Source organism: Scyliorhinus torazame, chromosome 7 (genome assembly GCF_047496885.1).
Source record: "Scyliorhinus torazame isolate Kashiwa2021f chromosome 7, sScyTor2.1, whole genome shotgun sequence".
Taxonomy (NCBI): domain Eukaryota; kingdom Metazoa; phylum Chordata; class Chondrichthyes; order Carcharhiniformes; family Scyliorhinidae; genus Scyliorhinus; species Scyliorhinus torazame.
This window is the reverse complement of record NC_092713.1, coordinates 89,445,950-89,466,699: the sequence shown is the minus strand read 5'-3', so window position 1 is coordinate 89,466,699 and position 20,750 is coordinate 89,445,950. Positions and strand designations below refer to the sequence as shown.

Genomic DNA, 20,750 nt, shown 5'->3' with positions numbered 1-20,750 from the left:
AAATCTTAACTCATCAACTGAAGTCCTTAGCAGAAATGTAACATTGAATAAGAAAGCAAGTAAGATTATGAGGACCAAGCAGGGTCACCTGTCACATTAAAGGTAAGTGAAAATGGTGGGTCGTGTAGGTTGGCCAGTGTGAGTTGCGAAGATCCTCCGGTGTGGGTCGCAACAGTCAGCAGGTGTGGGTCCCGAAGGAAGGCCGGTTGGTAAAAATGGGTCTTGGGCAAAAACGTTTGAAAAACACTGCCTTAGAGGACACCAGTGCCAGGTTAAAAGTTCAATTCTACTTGCACATTCTCGTGGAGCTTTGTAATACAAACGGAGTGGTGGTGAGCTGCCTTCTGGAACTCCATATTAAAAGGACATGGACGGTTCACTCTGTTAGTGTCATCGATGAGTTCCAAAATGAGAAATTCCCTATTTCAGCTTACTGAAAGAAGTGCTTTTGTTATTAGACCCAATCCAGCAGTTCAGGCTAATATTCCAGAGAACAGGAATTCAAATCTCACAACTGCAGTTTGAGAATCTGTATTCAATTTTTTTTTTAATCTGGAAAAATAAACAGATATTAGTAAAAGTGATCACCAAACTATTAGATTGTCACAACTGGTTCACTAATGCCCTTTAATTATTTTGAAATATATTTATTGAAAATTTTTCATTTGCATAAGCACTTATAGTGGGGGCCTTATACTATAGGCGGATCCAAGAAATAAATTTGTGGCCAAAACCAAACCTCTCAAGAATTGGCAATATTTACTCCCACTCCACTCTATCCAATGCCTTTTCGGCATCTGGAGAAACAATCAACCCCGGCTCGGGAACCGATCAGTGTCAAGGACAAAATTTAACAGGTGATGTATGCTGGCTGACAATTATCAACCCGTCATGAAGCTTGTCTGACCCTCCGAGATTATACTTGGGAGTCAAGGCTCCAGCTGAAGCGCCAGTACCTTGGCAAGTAGCTTGATGTCCGCATTCAAAAGTGAAATAAGACAGTACGACCCACACTCTATTGGGCCTTTATCTTTCTAAAGAATCAAAGAGATAGAGGCCTGAATGAGAGTAGAGGGCAGCGATCCCCGGGATAAAGAGTCATTAAAACATACCCAGATTAAAGGCGCAAACTGCTCCGAGAACTTCTTATAGAATTTAATCGGAAAGCCATTTGGACCAGGGGCTTTGCGAGACAATTACATACCTGTTGTTAGGGGTGGCCAAGAACTTAGAGACGGAGAACTGAACCCATTTACTAATTAGAATTGCCTCACCTCTGGCCCCACCATCAAAACCCAAATGAAAGACATGCCCTATCCAGCCCTTACACAGCCAGGTTGGTCCCTGACCCGCAAATGGGTCTCTTGAAAACAAACCACATCGGAATTTAAATTCTTACCTTGAGCAAATGTCCTCGACCTTTACACTGGACCATTCAAACCTCGAATGCTCCAGGTGACAAAGCGCGTTTTGGGTCTTCCACCCCCCCCCCCCCCCTCAATCCGGAGTCTGCCTTTCTCACCAAGAGAGATTACCCAAGGGATACTTAAAAGATACAGTAACAGATCCACTCAAGATGGCCACCAAACCAAGTCAAAAGACTGGACTTCAAAACTGCTCCCATTAGCTAACTCTTAAATTAGCAGGGAGGCTCCTGACTGGAGATAAAGAAAAATAGTTATAAACACGATACCAAGACCCCATATACCTTGGACCCCAAAGGAGGTTATATAATATCATAACAAACAGAATCCCAAAACAAGAACTATAAGAATTCATCCCCAACATGAAACAGAAAACCCAAACAATATGCAATCGAACATGCCCGTCGACAGAACCGAAAACTCAATTCACCGTGCCCAACTGTGATTTTTAATGAAGGAATCCACCTCCTCGGCGGACTTTTCTCTCCAAAGTTACTCTGAGCCGAACTGAGTAGACAAATCAAACCAGACTCTACCTTAATACAGGGTGGTCTTGGTTGCATTGAACGCAGCCCTCTTCTTCACCAGCTCTGCATCCACGTCTTGATAGAACCTGATGGAGTGCCGTTCCCACTTATAGTCACGGTGTTCCTTCGCCCATCTCAAGACTCTTTCCTTTTCCCTGAAATTATGGAACTTTGCTATCACCGCATATGATGGATCTTCAGGCAAGGCCTCAGCAAGAGTGTACGATGGGCTTGAATCAACTCAGGTGAGGATGTGAATCCACCCTCACCCACCATCTTACTGAACAAGCATGAGAACTACTCCATGGGCGTTGGGCCTTCCATCCCCTCCGGCAGCCTGACAATTTGAATATTCCGCCTCCTGGAACTATTTTTTAGATCATTTGTCAATATCTTTGCACCTTCTCCTTTAGATATTCCCATCTCCCCATTGCTCACTTGGTCCTATGGGCCCTGGAAATTTCCATTGCTGCATTCTCCAGGTCAGTGAGGATGGTGAGATGGGACACTCCTCCTTCTGCGTGGGTCCTTTCCCTTGAAATCTGTGACCTCTTCTCCTGCAAAGGAAGACCATAGAGAGCCAAGGCAATGCTGGCCCCTCTCGCCAATGCCAATGGCTCATTTAAACAAGAAGCTGATGCATCTGTATTGTCAGGTCCTCTCCTCAACAGTGCTCAAGCTTCAGGTATTGTCAAAAAGCCAGTAAGTACAATGTTCAGGGGAACTGTGCACCCTTGAATCGCTCAACTGGTGTATCTATTGGTGGTCGACAACCTGGAGGCCCTTCAATCTGCCTCTCAAGTTGAACTCAGCTCATCAGAGCAAAATGTCATTAAACCTCTTATGGTACAGCAAGCCAGTGCTCCAGGGGACACTTCAGCCACTGTTATTTTCTGCCTCCAACCACGCCTGCCATGTTTTGCTAGTGTTCTCCTGTCAACTCTGGGAGCAAGACCTCTCTCTTACTGCCCCCATCAAAACCTTGGTGTTGCATCAGTGAACCATGGGACAGCCCTGTCCCAAATGCTACTAGGTCTCCGCCACTCCTCTTGCTGACCTCAGGCTTCCAAAACAATGCAAAATGACTGCCACTATAATGGCTGCCAAGATGCCTTTAAATCAGGCCGGCAGTTTTGAAGTTTTGCCTCCATCCAACGCCACCATTGCTAATTGACATCAAACCTGCTCTCCAGCTGATTAGCTGCCAAGATTGTGAAAAATCATGGCTATAACTACTTTCACCCCACCTCTACTACTCCTTCTGTGCATGATTAGGGCATGGAAACGGTTCCAATGTCAGATTACTGAGCCCAGAGGTATAATCTTGCCCATTTTAATCTCAAGGACACAGCAAACCTATTTTACCTTGGTTGCCCCTAGCAACATGAAACAATCCACCTGTAGCACACACCTGATGTAGTTTGGATGCACAGCTCCAATCCTCCAAAATATCAGAATCAAATTGAATTGAGATTAAGTTTGGCAGACACTGGTCAAGTTCCCTGCATCAAACATATAATTCAAAGTGGAGCCCGGTGGAACTACAATTTCTAAGAAATTCCTCATCGCCACACTGCAGCTTTGCCATTTTGACTGCCCACAGTGGTTGCCATGAAATGAGGATATGCCAATTCCTGTGTCAGAGTTTATTGCAGCCGATACCAAGCTGAACTTATTGAAGTGCTCGCTGCAATCCTCTTTGCTACAAAGATGTTCTCCAAGTCAAAATATATACAAAGGGGAGGAAAAAGAAGCAAAAGGAACTGATGTAATCTGTTGGAGGTTGATTCAACTTCAACTGCCGTGTTGAGTTGGATACAATGCTCATTCTGGCCATTTGCCAAACTGAGTTGTCGACCCGACTTGTCCTGAAATACAATTTAAATTGGAATATGTTTTGAAAATATCTTTTCATCATCTACATGCATCATTTATGAATGTGAAGACAAAACAATTAGACACACCCATTCCAGCTGTTCTCCAATTCACTGATGACTATGCCTTTTGAAAAAGTTTAAATGATTCTTTGATTCATCCAGAAATTCAATTCATAAACTGTTGAATCATTCTAACTCTGACCAAACAGACTAAAGATATCTCACTTTCCATCTGACGGTAACTTCACCAGACGCTCAATTGCCAGTTCTCAGTTACATTGTACTTGCTAAGTACAGCATAGGGGGCTAGGCATTTATCAGCTTTTACAAACCATTGTTAACCTGTGGAGATGATGTGAGTAGGGTTGCCAACTCTGGCTGAAGTTTATTTCTGCAAGTTACACTCCATTCTGTCCCACCTACCTCTGCCCCAAGCTCCAATCACTGTTTCCCCTGCACATCTGTCCTCATCAGCTGCTAAGTGAACACATTTATTGTGATAATAGCCTGGTCCTTGAATGTCACACAAGCCTTTTCCCCAACTTGTAAACAAAGGTGTCTAAGGAAAATTAAAATAAACCACACACATTTATAATGTTATTTTCTCCTGGGTTACTCACACCTGTGCCCGGAGATTAATCTTAAATTGCTGACGTTTGCAGGGTATTCCTGGAAGGTTACAAACTTTCAGGGCAGCACGGTGGTGCAGAGGTTAGCACTGCTGCCTCACAATGCCGAGGACCCAGGTTCGATCCCCGACCCAGGTCATTGCCTGTGTGGAGTTTGCACATTTTCCCTGTGTCTACATGGGTCTTGCCCCCACAACCCAAAATGTGCAGGGTAGGTGGATTGGCCATGCTAAATTGCCCCTTAATTGGAATTTTAAAAAAAATGTTGGCAACTTTAGGTGTGGGCTGGAACCGTCATGCCCTCTTGCAGCATACTGTGATAACATTTTCAGCTTTATTTCCCGAGGCAATGCTGAGTTCGCAAGAAAGGAAAAAAGAGGAACTGGGATGACGGAGCATTCCATCTGGTCTCCATTTGCAAAACACAGACTTGGGGTTCCCCCGAGTTCCTCAAACTTATAACACTGTGTCCAGTGGATAATGGGGTGGAAGGGCACTCTCAAACCTTTCTTCCTGTCAGTACAAGGAAAGATCACCCCGTGGGAATCGCCACAGATCAGAAAATCTGCTGGGTTGTAGCATTTAGCACAAAAGAAAAAAGAAAACAAAAGGATTTTAATCTTTCTATTTGTTGGTCTACAGGTCTCGAGACCATCTGGTTGTGATCATGCAGTTTTGCAAATAAGAACTTTCAGACCTGCAGCTGTCCTCCCGTTTCTGCTTTGGGGTTCTTGATGCAAGGTGCTGCTAGAAAGTGAACCTGTGCAGGGAGAGTAGCCAGATTATATGGATAACCCTAGCTAAAGTTTGCAGGCTCACAAAAAACAGTTAACTGCAGATAATCTGCAACTGTCAGCTGTCCAGGTTTGGCCCACCAGAAAAGCAAGATGTGTCTCACCATCTCAGTTCCCACATTTTGAATGGCAACTTAAGCAAAGCATTGTGGAACCGCATCCACCAAGAGTCTGCTGTCATGTGGGGAGAGAAGAAAGGAAAACTGAAGAAAAACATTTTAAATTTACGTTCAACATGTTTCATTTGTCTCAAATGAGAGATCCAACCTCGACAACCAAAGCTTCAGCAATATTATCCCCATCTTCCACTTTCATGGATAGTAGTAGTTTTAAAAAATGAAAGAAGTACCTTATTTTAAATAATGGTATATATTACATTGCTTAAATATCTTGACAAACCCTTATAATTGTGATTAAGATTTAAGATGCATCTGGAGAGATTTTTATTATATGTGGATACCTTAAAATAGAACTTTTGTGTTGGTTTACACAAGACACTAAGCAGAAGTTAATCTGGTCCACAACAGTGCGATGTGGTAGGTGGGGGAGAGGGTGTACGGAGTTAGCAGGGGTGGGTGCAGGGAGGGGTGGGGGAACGGTTTGCGATGTCCGATTCACAGTGAAGGGTAGGGAAGGCTGGCCTTCCAGGAGGTTAATGAGGCCCATGTATGGTCTTTTAGCGCATCTTCCTGCTCTTTGTGGTTTTCTTCTAGCAATGGTGGAACTTCCACCCAATAATAGCTGCTGGCCTCCTGGAGGTGAATAGCGTCCTGATTGGGCACCCTGTGACCCACTGAAGACGTCTCCCAGCGGTAGGGGTCATGCTCAAGGAAACAATCCCCCCCTGCCCTCACCATTGACTACCCTCTTCTCCCTCACTGTGACCTAGCCAAGCGATCCCACAGACATCAGATCAGGACCTGTTCCAAGATGCTGCTCCTGGCTGGTTGCAGTGCCAGCAGTAGCTACAGTTCCCAAGGGCACTGCAGAGATCGAATTGGCCAGCAGCTCTTTGAGATGGGATCTCCACCACTAAAAGGATGAGTCTCTCAATACCAGCCAGTTAATTAGCCTTATGGGCACAGAATCGGGTTAGGACTCCTGGAAAGAGCCAAGGTTGAATTGCCCCCAGCTTTCTAACCTGCCATTAGGATCCACATTAAAAACAGCCCACCTAACTCTAGTGATGCACAGGACAGATAAAGCATTTGATTCTATCTCTTGTAGAATGAGGCAGTCAGCATAATCCTTTTAATCATGTTTGATTCAAAACTCTGCTTCAAGATTCTCTCCATCATGAGTATCACCTGCTTCTACCTTTACAATATCATCCACTCTGTCCCTACTTCAGTCCGTTTACTGCTGTAATCCTCATCAACGCTACTTCTAAACTCAACTGAAGTGAAATTTGTTCAGTAGTGCTGTTTCAAGTGGTGCTATACAGACAACATTGATTCCCCAGGGACAGACAGGGCCATGGGTCACCTCTTGCCCATGCGACATCCATTGGTGATATCAATAAAGAAAGTTCCAGGGCCACACAGGTAGCAAGCAGTCTGTGGCATTACCTACCCCTGGGAAATCAATGCAAGTCTGCATAACATCTCTTCACAGATAAGCCTTAACCATTGACAAAGTGAAAAGCTTGTGAGGTCAAAAGAGGACAAGTACAGTTGTTGGCGCTGGATTAGCTGTGCGGTGAAGATCATGCCTGCGGTGCCTCTCAACAGGAGAAAACTGAACTGTGGCTCTGAAGGAGCTCTTTGGCCATTGGGATATGAAAACTGAGGCACACTCTTGCAATGATCTTTCTCGTGACAGGTAGCAGGGAGGCTGCCCTGTAGTTACCGCAATCAGATTGGTCTCCCTTCTACAATATAGTCACAATCACAATGTCTCCAACATCGTCGGCCCAGCACTCGTATTCCCAGATGAGGGATATAAGATTTTGCAGCCATGCAAGGAGTGCATCTCCACTGTAATTTCAGAATTTGAAAAAGAATTCCATTCGCTCCAGAGGCTTTGTTGTTTTTCCACCGTCAAATGGATTTTTCAACTTCTCTCTGGACTGGGGTGGTGCTGAGACTGAGCCAGTTGGGGTATTGAAAAATGGAGTTGATGGCCTTCAGGTGAGGTGAGAATTTCCCGTCCCCGATAGTGGCAGGAGCACAGAATGCGACAAGAGTGCAAATGTTGGTTTCCCGATGGCAGGAAATGACAGCAGGAACCTACGGTCCTGACCAGCATGGCTTATTATCAAGGGAATTAAAATGAGCACCCAATCAGAATTCTCCCCCACCCCGGCCCATAATGCCAGCGGCAGTTCATGCCAGTCCGAAACATGACTGGACCAATGTAGCATCCAGGTATCAAGGACTTACTGGGATTGCAGGCTGATCCACTTGGTGGAAAGTGAGCCGGATGGGGTTTGGAGCACAGGGAGGAGAGGGCAGAAAATACATGAGGGGTGATTGGGTTCCTCAACAATCCCAAAGACTAGAGCCAATGGGGTCACAGAGAGAATGGACTCAGAACATCTGGACACCCTTGGAAAGTCCTGAGTAGGTGTCCCAGGGTGTCCGTGTGATGCTCCTCCTCAGTTTGGGTACTCAAGGGCCCCACCACGACTGTTTATGGGAAAGGGGTACCTGGAGAGAGGTTGAGGTGTCCTGTTCCACTCTCACATAGCCACTGCAAAAGCTCGCCTATAACTAGTGATCGAATGCAGTTCGTGGACATCTCCAGTAGAAACTGGGTGTGCTGCTGGACCAGGTCCTCCATGGTGTTCACCATCCTCCACATGGAGACTTCCATGTGCGCACATGTCAGTGCCGCTGCATCAGCAAAAAGTCGACACTTCTGCCTGATGTTCCCTCGCCTCTCTCTGCATCTCCAGCATATTGTCCATGACTGCTCCCAGAGGCTCACCATCAGCCTCGGACTATGAGGCAGCAACCCAGCATCTTGTGAATAACTTTTATGCATGGGCAGCAGCACAGATGGTCGCCTTGTTATTAAGACCTCTGTCTCAGTTCCCAATAAGTGAAGTGAGTAATTTGGGAGGGAGGAGCTGGGGGTAGAGTTTTAACGTACCCTGGTGGCGCAGACTAGGTCATTCATTCTTTTCCTGCACTGCAGTGCAGTCCTCCTTTGAATGGAAGAGGCACTGACCAACCTGGTTACCACCTCTTGCAGGTACAATAAGATGGGTGGGCTTCCTCCTCCCATTAGGGGCAGTACGGTAGCGTTGTGGATAGCACATTTGCTTCACAGCTCCAGGGTCCCAGGTTCGATTCCGGTTTGGGTCTCTGTCTGTGCGGAGTCTGCACATCCTCCCCGTGTGTGCATGAGTTTCCTCCGGGTGCTCCGGTTTCCTCCCACAGTCCAAAGATATGCAGGTTAGGTGGATTGGCCGTGACAAATTGCCCTTAGTGTCCAAAATTGCCCTTAGTGTTGGACTGGGTTATGGGGATAGGGTGGAGGTGTTGACCTTGGGTAGGGTGCTCTTTCCAAGAGCCGGTGCAGACTCAATGGGCTGAATGGCCTCCTTCTGCACTGTAAATTCTATGATAAAATTACTTGGAAAAAGGACACCCACTTTCCTCCATGACTTGCAACACTTGAAACTAGCTTTCACTGTTTCCTGGCAGCATGTCTAGTTCCAAACTACTGCCATGATAAATGAGCAGCTGTCTGAGTGCCTTGTAAATATGGCACCTGGATATAATAGCAGGCTGCGTGACTTGCTTCCCACCCCTCAGTGTGATATGCTGGGAAACTCCCGGCTCCATAATTAATTAGCCCAACATTGCACAATTCGATCAGTTTACCCACTAAGGAATCACTCTGACCTCCTGCCCAGTCATGGGATATAGGCCCAGAGCAGAAAATTCCAGGAAGAGTTTCAGTTGAAGAGTTTCCAAAATGTTTTCCCCAATGAGCACTGATTGCCTCTCTGTCCTTGATAAGTTCCCTCCATTTCTCGCTCTCAGCAGAATGGGCTCGTGCTTGGGCCACAGACTGTCTTGACAGCACTGAAGATACCACACATGTTCTTGGCATCTGCAAGTTGTTGATCTTCCTCTGGCCTTTCTACCCACCATCAGTTCTGTATGCTGCGGGTTTTATGCTGTACCATTGCCTTCAAACACCTGTAGAATCGCTGTTTTTAAACTTGTGTTGGAGTTTCTGGTTCGCAAAAGCTTTCTATTTAAGTTTGGTGAGGTCCTAGATTTCTTGCTTCTCCAAAGCATATGAGAAAATATGATTTTCACAAAACACTCAAAAATCTGTGGTGCACTTACAACCTGCTTGCACAGCATAACTGTCCCCCTGTTGACTAAGATCAACAGCGAGATCACGGAAAAATATGGATCATTTTTCAAATCTTGGAAGCTTCCTCTCAATGAAGGCAGACATAGACATTGAACACCATCATCTTCTCCAATATACTAGCTCAGCCTTCAGCTGACTGAGGAAAAGAGTATTTGAGAATGAGGATCTCAAACCTGAGACCAGGATCATATTTACTATGCAACAATGATACCCATGCTCCAATATGCTTCAGAGATTAGGAAACCTACAGCAGGTACCTCAACGCTCTGGAGAAGTACCACCAGCGGTGCCTTCACAAGATCCCCCAAATCCAGTGGCAAGACAGGCAATCCAACAGCAGGGCTCTCTCCCAAGCCAACATGCTCAGCATCAAGGTGCTAAACTCTCAAAGTCATCTCCATTGAGCAGGACATGCCATTTACATGCCTGACACCAGGGGCGTCATTCTCCGACCCCCCGCTCAATTCTCCGGCCCGGATAGGCCGAAGGCCCGCCCAGAAATTGCCTGTCCCGCCGGCGTAAATCAAAGCTGGTATTTACCGGCGGGACCAGGCGGCGTGGGCGGGCTCCGGGGTCCTGGGGGGGTGCGCAGGGCGATCTGGCCCCGGGGGGTGCCCCACGGTGGCCTGGCCCGCGATCGGGGCCCACCGATCCGTGGGCGGGCCTGTGCCGTGGGGGCACTCTTTCCCTTCCGCCTCCGCCACGGCCTCCACCATGGCGGAGGCGGAAGAGACTCTCCCCACTGCGCATGCACGGGAAACTGTCGGCCGCCGTTGACGCTCCCGCGCTTGCGCCGCATTTCCGCGCCAGCTGGCGGGGCAACAAACGCCATTTCCGCCAGCTGGCGGGGCAACAAACGCCATTTCCGCCAGCTGGCGGGGCGGAAATCCCTCCGACCTCGGCCTAGCCCCTCAATATGGGGCTCGGCCCCCAAAATGCGGAGCATTCCGCACCTTTGGGCCGGCGCGATGCCCATCTGATTGGCGCCGTTTCTGGCGCCAGTCGGCGGACATCGCGCCGTTGGGGGAGAATTTCGCCCCAGAATCCTGAAACATCTTCTCTACTCGGCGTTCCGTAACCAAAGGAGATTCCAAAAGGACAGCAGAAATGCTTCAGGGATGTCCTCAAAGCATGTCCAAAGACACCTAACATTCCTGCAGACGTATGGGAGTCCTTGGCTTGTAACCAACCAAAATGGAGAAGGATCATCCTGAAAGGCTTTGTTGGGAACATGAAACTCAAGGCATCGGAGAAAGCACACAAATCTCCAAACAATTAATCTACCTGACCTTTCAAGTATCACCTCCCCCACATATGGCAGGGTCTGCAGATCATGTCTTAGATTTATTGGCCACCTCACAACTTATCAAACTGTATTGGAAGCAAGTCATTGTCAATCCCAAAGGACTGCCTAAGCTGATGACTTTGCAGAGACATTCCCCTCTTCCTCCTCCCTCCTTTCTTACGCTCCTCAAGGCTCTTCATGAACTCTAGCTCTTTGACTGGGCTTTTGATTGTCCCTTTGCAGATCTTCTCAAAGAAGAGTGCTGGAGACCATGTTAGGAACTTCATCAGGCATAGTAATGAGTTAATAACTTGGTGAAGCTACAACACCGGGCTCCATGCATGCTAAACAACATAAGAAACATTCTATAGAGAGAGCTAAGCAATCCAACCAGCAACGGATCAGATCAAATCTCTGCTGTCCTGCCACGTCCAGTCATGAATATTAGACAATTAAATAATTAACTGGAGGAGTTTCCAAAAACATTTCCATCCTCAAAGATGATGGAGCTCAGTACATTAGCACAAAAAGACCAAAACATTTGAAACTATCTTTCGTCAGAAGTGCCAATTGGATCGGGCAGCACGGTAGCACAGTGGTTAGCTCTGCTGTCTCACGGCGCTGAGGTCCCAAGTTCGATCCTGGCTCTGGGTCACTGACCGTGTGAAGTTTATACATTCTCCCATGTCTGCATGGGTCTCGCCCCCACAACCCAAAGATGTGCAGGGTAGATGGATTGGCCACGCTAAATTGGCCTTTAATTAGAAAAAATGAAATGGGTACTCTAAATTTATAAATAAAAGAAGTGACAATTGGATGATCCATCCCAGCCTCGTCCTAAGGTCTCCACTATCATGGATGCCAGCCTTCAGACAACTGGACTCACTTTCAGCCCTCACTCAAGTGAGGGCTGAAAGGGCAAACATATGGGCCCCGACACAATCTCAACTGTAGTACTGAAGACTTGTGCTCCAGACCTAGCCCTGTCCCTAGCCAAAATGTTCCAGTACAGTTATAATACTGGCATTCATCCGACAATGTGAAAAACTGCCCAGGTATGTGCCATCCATAAAAGACAGGACAAATCTAATCTGAATGATTACCACTCCATCAAATTGCTCTCAATCCACAAAAAAGTGATGGCAATTGTTGTTTAGAATACTTTCAAGCAGCAGTTACTTACTTACTAATATTCAGTCTAGGTTCTGCCAGGGAAACTCAGCTCCAAAAATGGACAAAAGAGCTGAATTCCAGAGGTGAGGAAAGAGTGACTATGCTTGACATCAAAGTTACATTTGATTGGGTGTGGAATCAAGAAGCCTTAGCAAAATTGATGTTAATGAAAATTTGGAGAAACTCTATCCTGGTCCCAGGACATCACTGCAGGAGTTCCTCAGGGTAGAATCCTAGGTCCAACCATCTCCAACTGCTTCATCAATGATGTGGAGATGCCGGTGTTGGACTGGGGTGAGCACAGTAAGAAGTCTTACAACACCAGGTTAAAGTCAGACACTAGCTTTCAGAGCACTGCTCCTTCCTCAGGTCAATGAAGAGGTAAGTTCCAGAAACATATATATAGACAAAGTCAAAGATGCAAGACAATGCTTTGAATGCGAGCATTTGCAGGTAATTAAGTCTTTACAGATCCAGAGATAGGGGTAACCCCAGGTTAAAGAGGTGTGAATTGTCTCAAGTCAGGACAGTTGGTAGGATTTTGCAAGCCCAGGCCAGATGGTGGAGGATGAATGTAATACAACATGAATCCAAGGTCCCGGTTGAGGCCGTACTCATGTGTGCGGAACTTGACAATAAGTTTCTGCTCGGCGATTTTACGTTGTCGTGCGTCCTGAAGTCCGCCTTGGAGAACGCTTACCCGTAGATCAGAGGCTGAATGCCCTTGACTGCTGAAGTGTTCCCCGACTGGAAGGGAACATTCCTGACTGGCGATTGTCACGCACTGTCCGTTCATCTGTTGTCGCAGCATCTGCATGGTCTCGCCAATGAATTGTCTATGGTGAGTAACTTACTTCTCAAAACCCGCCCAAAAATCAGGCATGTCATGGAATACTCTACAATTTCCTGGATGAGTGAAGCTTCAACAACACTAAGAATCTCGACACCATCCAAGAAAAGATAGCTCATTTGATCGGCACTCCATCCACCCACCACCTTAAACATTCACCCCCTACATCATAGGTGTACAGTGGAAACAATGTGAATCATCCACAAGTTGTAATGCAGCATCTCGCCAAGTCTCCTTCAACAGCAGCACCTTCCACCTGCAACCTCTTAACCCCAGACCAATAAGGATGGGAAGACCACCACCTGTAAGTTATCGCCGGGTTATGCACTAGCTTGACTGAGAAGCATATTGCCATTCTTTCATTGTTATTCGATGAAAATCCTTGAACTTTCTTCAAAAGCATCATGGAAATACCGATACCACATGGACAGTCGTGATTGAGGAAGACGGCTCACCGTCACCTTCTCAAGAACAATTAAGAATGGGTAATAAACGGCCTTGCTCGCGATGCTCATGCCCAAGAACAAATAAAAACATTGCTTCAGGATCTACTTTTGTCCTTACACCTGTGACATGCCAAGGACCATTTTTCAAGTGAAAGGTGATATGTGAAAAGTTGTTATTTTATTTGTTAAAAGTCATATATAAGTTGATAAACTCAAATTTTAAAACACATTAACATTTTAGTTACAGAATGCAATGGCAGCCCCAAACCATTATTCTTTCAGTTTAATATCCTTGAATAATTTCTTGCAGTATAGTTAGTGGGCTCCACCTTGAAATATTGCTGCATACGGGCCAGCCAAATAATAAGCAATAAAATTGAAAAGGATGCTCCTAGAGAATCATGGAACAATACCACATTCAATAAAATAGTCATGAGGGAAAGAAAATCAAAACAGAATGCAGTCAAATTTTTGACAAGACAGAGAAGGCTGCATTTTACACAACTTCGATATAACAAGAAATATCTGTTATATAATAGTTATTGATGCTCGATAAATGTTTAAAATACAGTTCACGTAAGAGATTGAGTGGAACTCTCCCTCCTGTGCTTTCTCTATTAGGTGAACAGCATTGCTGCACTTCCCTTCCTCATTTGAGAAGGTGAGATAATCTAGCCATAGAAAGATGTCAATGCCACGCTGTGATTGGCCAAAAGGAGGTGCACTACTCCAGGGTTGAACTGGTCCTGCCAATTATTCTTCGCCTGTGGATTCTATTATTAAGTTTTCAATCTAGCACCCCAACTAAGAGCTGCTAAAATTCAATCACTGAATGTTAGGAAATTCAATTGACTCGGATTTGTACTCAGTGCTCTAGGCTTCTATGGCTAACCATTAGTCAGTTGGTCATTATGACATATACCGTGCAATTAAAGATTTTAATATTTAGTCCTATGTTGTTTTGATTATCCGGATAAAAATGATGTGAAACTTCTATTAAAAAAGGCTAAACATGTCAAATTCTTCGAAGGTATGCTGTACTGTTAATCAGTCAAACCTTATTGCTCTGTTAGTTGGAGTTATAACAAGGACAACAATACAGAAATATATAATTAAGATGATTGTTTTCCATTCTTTGTCATATCTGGCATTAACATAATGTAAAAATCTCTTGAGTGGGCGCATAAGTACAGCACAGTGTGTACTTGTACTTCTGAAGTTATTAGTATTGCATTAAATAGTAAAAAGAAAATGAAAGGTAATTTCACATTTCTGCTTGGGAGACAGTGATGGGCTGTGCCTGTGTCAGAATAATAATGGCAATTAACAGGAAGGCATCTGTTTTGTCCTTATTTCTGACTGCAGGTGGGGTGGGAAATAAAGGGTGTGGCAAATGAAGTCTGACCATTCAAAAACAACACCTGCGGGTCAACTATTGTTGCTTCTTACCGTTATAACAAATTAAGTACAATTCGTTGTCTCGGTGACAGTACTTTCTCCTATTTTAATTTAAATGACGAGTTCAAAAGATCTCTAACTTACAAATGCCACAGGCGCCAATAAATTGCGATAGTCTTAATTCTTAGGAGGGGGTGTAACATCGTGAAGTAAAATTGTCGCACAATGCAGTGGAAAGGATGATTTGAACCGGTCCCTGCTGTGTGTGTGTGTGTATATCCGTTTTCCCCCCCCCCCATAAACTACATTCTGTAGGAACTATGAAAACACAGCTGTGCAACAGAGAACACAACAGATTGGTCAACCATGTGCAACTTAAACCTCCGCCCACCACAACATCCCAAACGCTGCCTTTATCTCTTTCCTCTACCGGAGAGGGGGAGGGGGAAAAACAAAAGATGCCAAAGTGTGTAAATAATAACATTGTTATCCCCGCACGGTGTGTCACAGGTTGTTCTTGCAGCTCCTACCTGAGGATGGCCGTGTCTCCCTGCCGCACCATGATGTTGTCCACCGCCGGCCAGGGGAAATCCACGCTCTGAGCTGCCGGGAGGCAAGTGGGCAGCAAGCAGCAGAGAGTGAGCAGAAGAGCCGCCAGCCACTGGCCTGAGGCGCAGGGTGAAGCATCCTGCACGGTGTCCATCGTGTCTCTCCCAGCTCGCTCGCTCGCCCGCCCACCCCCCACTTTCTGTCAAAAGCTGGGAAAACCCTTTCTGCCCTGTATTCCCTACCTCCCCCGCCCCTGCCCCTACCCCTCCCTCCCCACCCACCCACCCCCCGCCTGGCTTCCCACTGCCTGTCTGTCTCTGCCCAGCCTATGGAGTTTTGCTCTGGCGCTGCCTGACTCTAAAGTACGAGCTCTCTATTCTCCAGCGGCTTCCACATCATCCAGCGACGAACTGATGTAAAAATGCGTTTGTGAGTGTGGAGACAGAGAGGGAGGGAGGGAGAGGCAGCAGACAGCCCCAGGCTCTGAGCCAGTTGCCATGGCCGTTGCCCAGGCAACATGTCCGACTGACTGGGAGCGCCGAGTATTAAAGGTACTGCCGTACAGGTATTTCACCCATCACCGCGGCAGCTAATAAACGTTAAAATCATCTTCAATGTGCAAATAGATTCCCCGGGGAGGGGAGGGGGGGGGGGGGGGGTGCTAGATGCCAACGTCATGTTGAATCCCGCACCACTTACGAAGAGGTTCTGCAGCCGCATCAACATTTTGCAAAGAAATGTTAAAATGACTCCCAATACTGTAGCGTTCCTTTCATTCATTCATTTATTTATTTCATTTGCAAAATGTACAAACTTGCTTAGTGCCAGAAGATTTTGCTCTTCCGCACATCTCCAGGCCCGTGCTATTTCCTGAGGTGCCATAACCTCAGAAGGAACCAATGAAGAGTCCGAGGGAGAATGAACTCCAATACGCTAAAAGATCAAAATTGTATTTTAAAAAAGCCGTGCAAAACAAAAAGAGAAAGGATAAAAATGTAATGAGTCACACGTTATTTATTACCAAGAAAATGAAGAGACAGACTACTACTCGTTTTTTTTTCTTTGGCCTTAAAAAATAGTTTACGGTGTCATACTAATGATAGCTAGGTTGACATGAGTGAGGACAAGTAAGACCCAAAATGTTTTTACTTGTGTAAGTGTTAAATCAGCACAACGTTGTCCCTGCTCAAATTATTGCATAAGGTTTAAACAGCAATATTATTTTGAAAATGCGATGCAATTAAAGGGCATTGTTGTGAGAAAGTCCTCTGCAACATAATAATGTTGTGTTTGAAAACAGATCCTGTACATGATGCGATTGTGGCACCCAACATACACTAACACATTTATTTGTAATGACAACTTCAGTAAAAATGTAAGCAAGGTTCCATTGAAAGTTCATGCTACTCTTCCTGAAAGATTTGTCGGTGAGCTAGTGTTATTTTCAAATTGGGCAACAATAGTCTGGCTCAGGAACAAAAGAACCACCTCAGCAACCACCAAGACTCCCTACTAAGGCAATAATTCCCTTTAATCGCAATTCCTTTGTAACTGATTTATTTTAATCAGGGATGTAGATGTACAAAATTTACCAATCCTGAGAGCCACCGTAGATCTGTAGCGGTTACACTGAACTTCAATGTTACCCCCTCCAAAATCTCCTGCGTTACGGGGGGATTTCAGAATTACATCTGGGATATTCTTATTGTTTATGTGTTTCTAATTACTCTCTTCGCAGAAGTTAGTGTGCAGTTAGGCCACTCAAAACAAGAAGTCCCATCCTTATATTAGCTTTGGTCTGTGTTCAGTTAACTAAGAACAAAATGAACTTGAGTGTGCCCACTCCAGAGATTTGAGCATAAAATCTAGGCTGACATCCTCCTGTAGCACGAAGGAAGGTGCCACCTTTCAATCAGATGAGATATTAAACTGAGGACCTGACAGCCCGCTGAGATAGGCATCATAGATCTCATGACAACATTAAAAAGAGCACTGGAAATTGTTTTCCAATGTGTCCTCTTCAATAATCACCCCTCAAGTGATAACGCTAAAACAGATTGTTTTATTGTGTTTTTTCAGACCTCGCTATGCATAGATGAGTTTCTGCCTTTCCTACAACAGTGACTAAATTTCAGAGGTATTTAATTGGTCGTGAAAATCTTTAGGATGCCCTGAGGTCATGAAAGATGCTATATAGGTGCAAGTCTTTATTCCCTTGTCAAAACAGCCAACAATATGATAATAAAAGCAAATTACTATGGATGCTGTAATCTTAAACAAAAATAGAAAATACTGGACAATCTCAGCAGGTCTGACAGCATCCGTGGAGAGGGAAGGGGGATCTAACATTTTGGGCGAGATTCTCTGACCCCCCGCCGGGTCGGAGAATCGCCGGGGGCTGGCGTGAATCCCGCCCCCGCCGGTTGCCGAAGTCTCCGGCACCGGATATTTGGCGGGGGCGGGAATCGCGCCGCGTCGGTTGGCGGGCCCCCCCCCCGCTCGATTCTCCGGCCCGGATGGGCCGAAGTCCCGCCGCTAAAATGCCTGTCCCGCCGGCGTAAATTAAAACATCTACCTTACCGGCGGGACAAGGCGGCGCGGGCGGGCTCCGGGGTCCTGGGGGGGGGCACGGGGCGATCTGGCCCCGGGGGGTGCCCCCACGGTGGCCTGGCCTGCGATCGGGGCCCACCGATCCGCGGGCGGGCCTGTGCCGTGGGGGCACTCTTTCCCTTCCGCCTCCGCCACGGTCTCCACCATGGCGGAGGCGGAAGAGACTCCCTCCACTGCGCATGCGCGGGAATGCTGTCAGCGGCCGCTGACACTCCCGCGCATGCGCCGCCCGGAGATGTCATTTCCGCGCCAGCTGGCGGGGCACCAAAGGCCTTTTCCGCCAGCTGGCGGGGCGGAAATTCATCCGGCGCCGACCTAGCCCCTCAAGGTTGGGGCTCGGCCCCCAAAGATGCGGAGCATTCCGCACCTTTGGGGCGGCGCAATGCCCGTCTGATTTGCGCCGTTTTGGGCGCCAGTCGGCGGACATCGCGCCGTTTCCGGAGAATTTCGCCCCTTGAGTCTGCATGACACTTTGTCAAAGCTAGAGAGAACTGGAAATAGGGTCAGATTATACTGTTGTGGGGTGGAGGGGGCATGCATCATTGGGGCTGGATAGAGGGCCAGCGATAGGTGAAGATTCTTTGCCTTGATCATCCCCATTTATATTCCCATTGTCTTTCGTCCACAACACATTTGTCAATCTCCACCTATCGCTGGCCCTCTATTCAGCCCCACTGCTCCATGCTCACCCCCCACAACAGTAACAGTATAAATCTGACCCTATTTCCAGTTCTCTCCAGCTTTGACAGAGTCATCCAGACTCGAAACATTAGCTCCCTTCTCTCTTCACAGATGCTGTCTGACTTGCTGATATTGTCTAGTATTTTCTGTTTTTGAGCCAACAAAATGAACTATGTTTAATTGGCTTCTGCCCTGGGACCAAGAAATAGAAAGATAAGAGAGTGTTCCAGCTCTTGACTACCATTAGTGACCCCTGCTAGAAAATGTCCTCGCGTGAACATCAGGTGAGCACTGGCTTAGGAAAGCGAGATAACACCATTATAAAATCTGTCAGCCAAAAGCTAAACACATGCCTCGGATTTCCTTAGAGTTACTTCCAGCCCACTGCCATGACTACTCTGGGAGTATGGTGTAAACTGTGAGGAAGCTTATAAATGTAATTTGGATTGAAGTAACAGAGGCAAAAAGAGAGCAACTCCAAGGAAATTCTGGGCCCGAGAGCTTAGAATAATTGAACAAATTTATTTTTCACACACTTAGAGTGAAAATCCACACGTTGAAAGGGGTATGGATGGGACAATCTGTACTGCGTGTTATACACTTAACTTTGACCTGCATTGCCTTGAATCACAGGAACACTGAACTTGCCCTAATGTATTTATGTTTAGTATTATCAACTTTAGTAAACATCACCTTTATTGAAGTGCAAAAAATATAATTGAACAGATTTTGATTTCCTAATGAACAATTGGCATAAATTTGCAATAGAAAAGTAAATGGGTGTGATTTAACAAAAAAAGTCCCATTTTGCGTGTGAATAGCGTGTGTTTCTTGCAGCCTGCAGTGCCAAGAACTATCCCGCTATTCAACAGGACTTTGTGTTTTGGGGGATTCTGTGGGAAACGGCTGGCCGAAGCTGCACTGACCTCACTTTCTGCACTGACGAGCTGAGCTCAAGAAGAGATCGGAGCGCCATTTATAAATGCCACCCTGATCTCTCGACCCCCTCAACCACCCCAACTTACCTCTTAGGGGGTCCTCGAGCCCCCCCCACCCCCTGTCACCCCACCTCTTAAGGACAGGGCGCCCCCAGACCTGATGCCTGGCATGGGCAACCTGCCACCCAGGTTTGGCAGTGCCAGCCTGGCACCTTGACAGTGCCCCTTCTGACCTGGCAGTGCCACCCAGGCACCCTACTGGTGCCAGGCTGGTATTGCCAGGGTGACTGGGTGGCACTGCCAAGGTGCCAGGCTAGCATTGCCAAGGTGGCAGCAGGAGTGCCAGGGTACCACCCTGCCCAGAGCACCACCCTGCCCAGAGCCTGACCACCCAGAGGCCTCCGATGGCCTGAGAGATCCCCCTCAGGTGCCATTATGCTTGGTCTACATGTGAACCAGTACTGAATAGCGCCATGGTGAGGTCTCCCAGATGTAGTCATTCGATCCCTAGCCTTGGGATAATCGGCCTCAGACATAATTAGATGAGCCTAATGGCTCAATTAAATATGTTAATCTGGATCTCGCCCAAGCGAGGGTGAGAATCAGATCGCGACGTTTCCTGACATCACCTTAGATCTCAGGAGACGTTCTGAGTGTCGCAAGTCTCACGAGGCGTCTCTCGCGAGATTTAACGGCCACATCACATCACCGACTCAGACATGACAAGGCCGTTCGATTTAAAAAATCATCAAATCAACATTTGCAAAAATACATTGCTGGAGATGTGAATTTACGGTTCATGGGGCCCTGTGCTAAGCTTCATTTCAGAGCACTCCGCATCCCAGGATCTGAAACATGAAGCTCAACCGTCGCACACACTCTCTGTTCCCCCACCCCTCACACACACACTCTCCCCCCAATCATGCACACTTTCTGCACCCCCCCCCCCCCCATCCTCATGCTTGCTCTCTCTCCCCATCACCATCAGTGGTGTAATGGGAAATTCCGACGTGTAGGGGCTCTAGGAAAATGTGTTGCCCATATTGTCTCAATCTTTTATTGTATTGTTTTCCTATATACACATCATTGAATGACAGTAAACCTGAGCATTTTAAGTGAAAAATATTAGTGCTGGTTGACATTTCATTTCAAAACATGAATCATTGAATCACTAATCTTTAACATAGCTAGAAATGCATGATACAAGTGTTTAATTATCTAAATCAAGCCTGTT

The 20,750-nt window shown here is 46.5% G+C and overlaps 1 protein-coding gene and 1 long non-coding RNA gene across 3 annotated transcripts in view; one reads left to right on the top strand and one right to left on the bottom strand.

The window, feature by feature from the left end:
- The window catches only part of negr1 (neuronal growth regulator 1), a 1,009,857-nt gene extending 994,389 nt beyond the window's left edge, over positions 1 to 15,468 (bottom strand). For both annotated transcript variants that reach the window (XM_072511034.1, XM_072511035.1), the window contains exon 1: positions 15,269 to 15,468. In XM_072511034.1, coding sequence (XP_072367135.1) covers positions 15,269 to 15,441 — 173 coding nt within the window. In that variant the 5' untranslated portion in view covers positions 15,442 to 15,468. The remainder of the gene's footprint in view (positions 1 to 15,268) is intronic.
- Positions 15,469 to 15,607: 139 nt separating this feature from the next.
- The window catches only part of LOC140427300 (uncharacterized), a 56,373-nt gene continuing 51,230 nt past the window's right edge, over positions 15,608 to 20,750 (top strand). Inside the window, exon 1 of the long non-coding RNA XR_011948450.1 lies at positions 15,608 to 15,838. This is a non-coding gene — a long non-coding RNA (uncharacterized lncRNA). The remainder of the gene's footprint in view (positions 15,839 to 20,750) is intronic.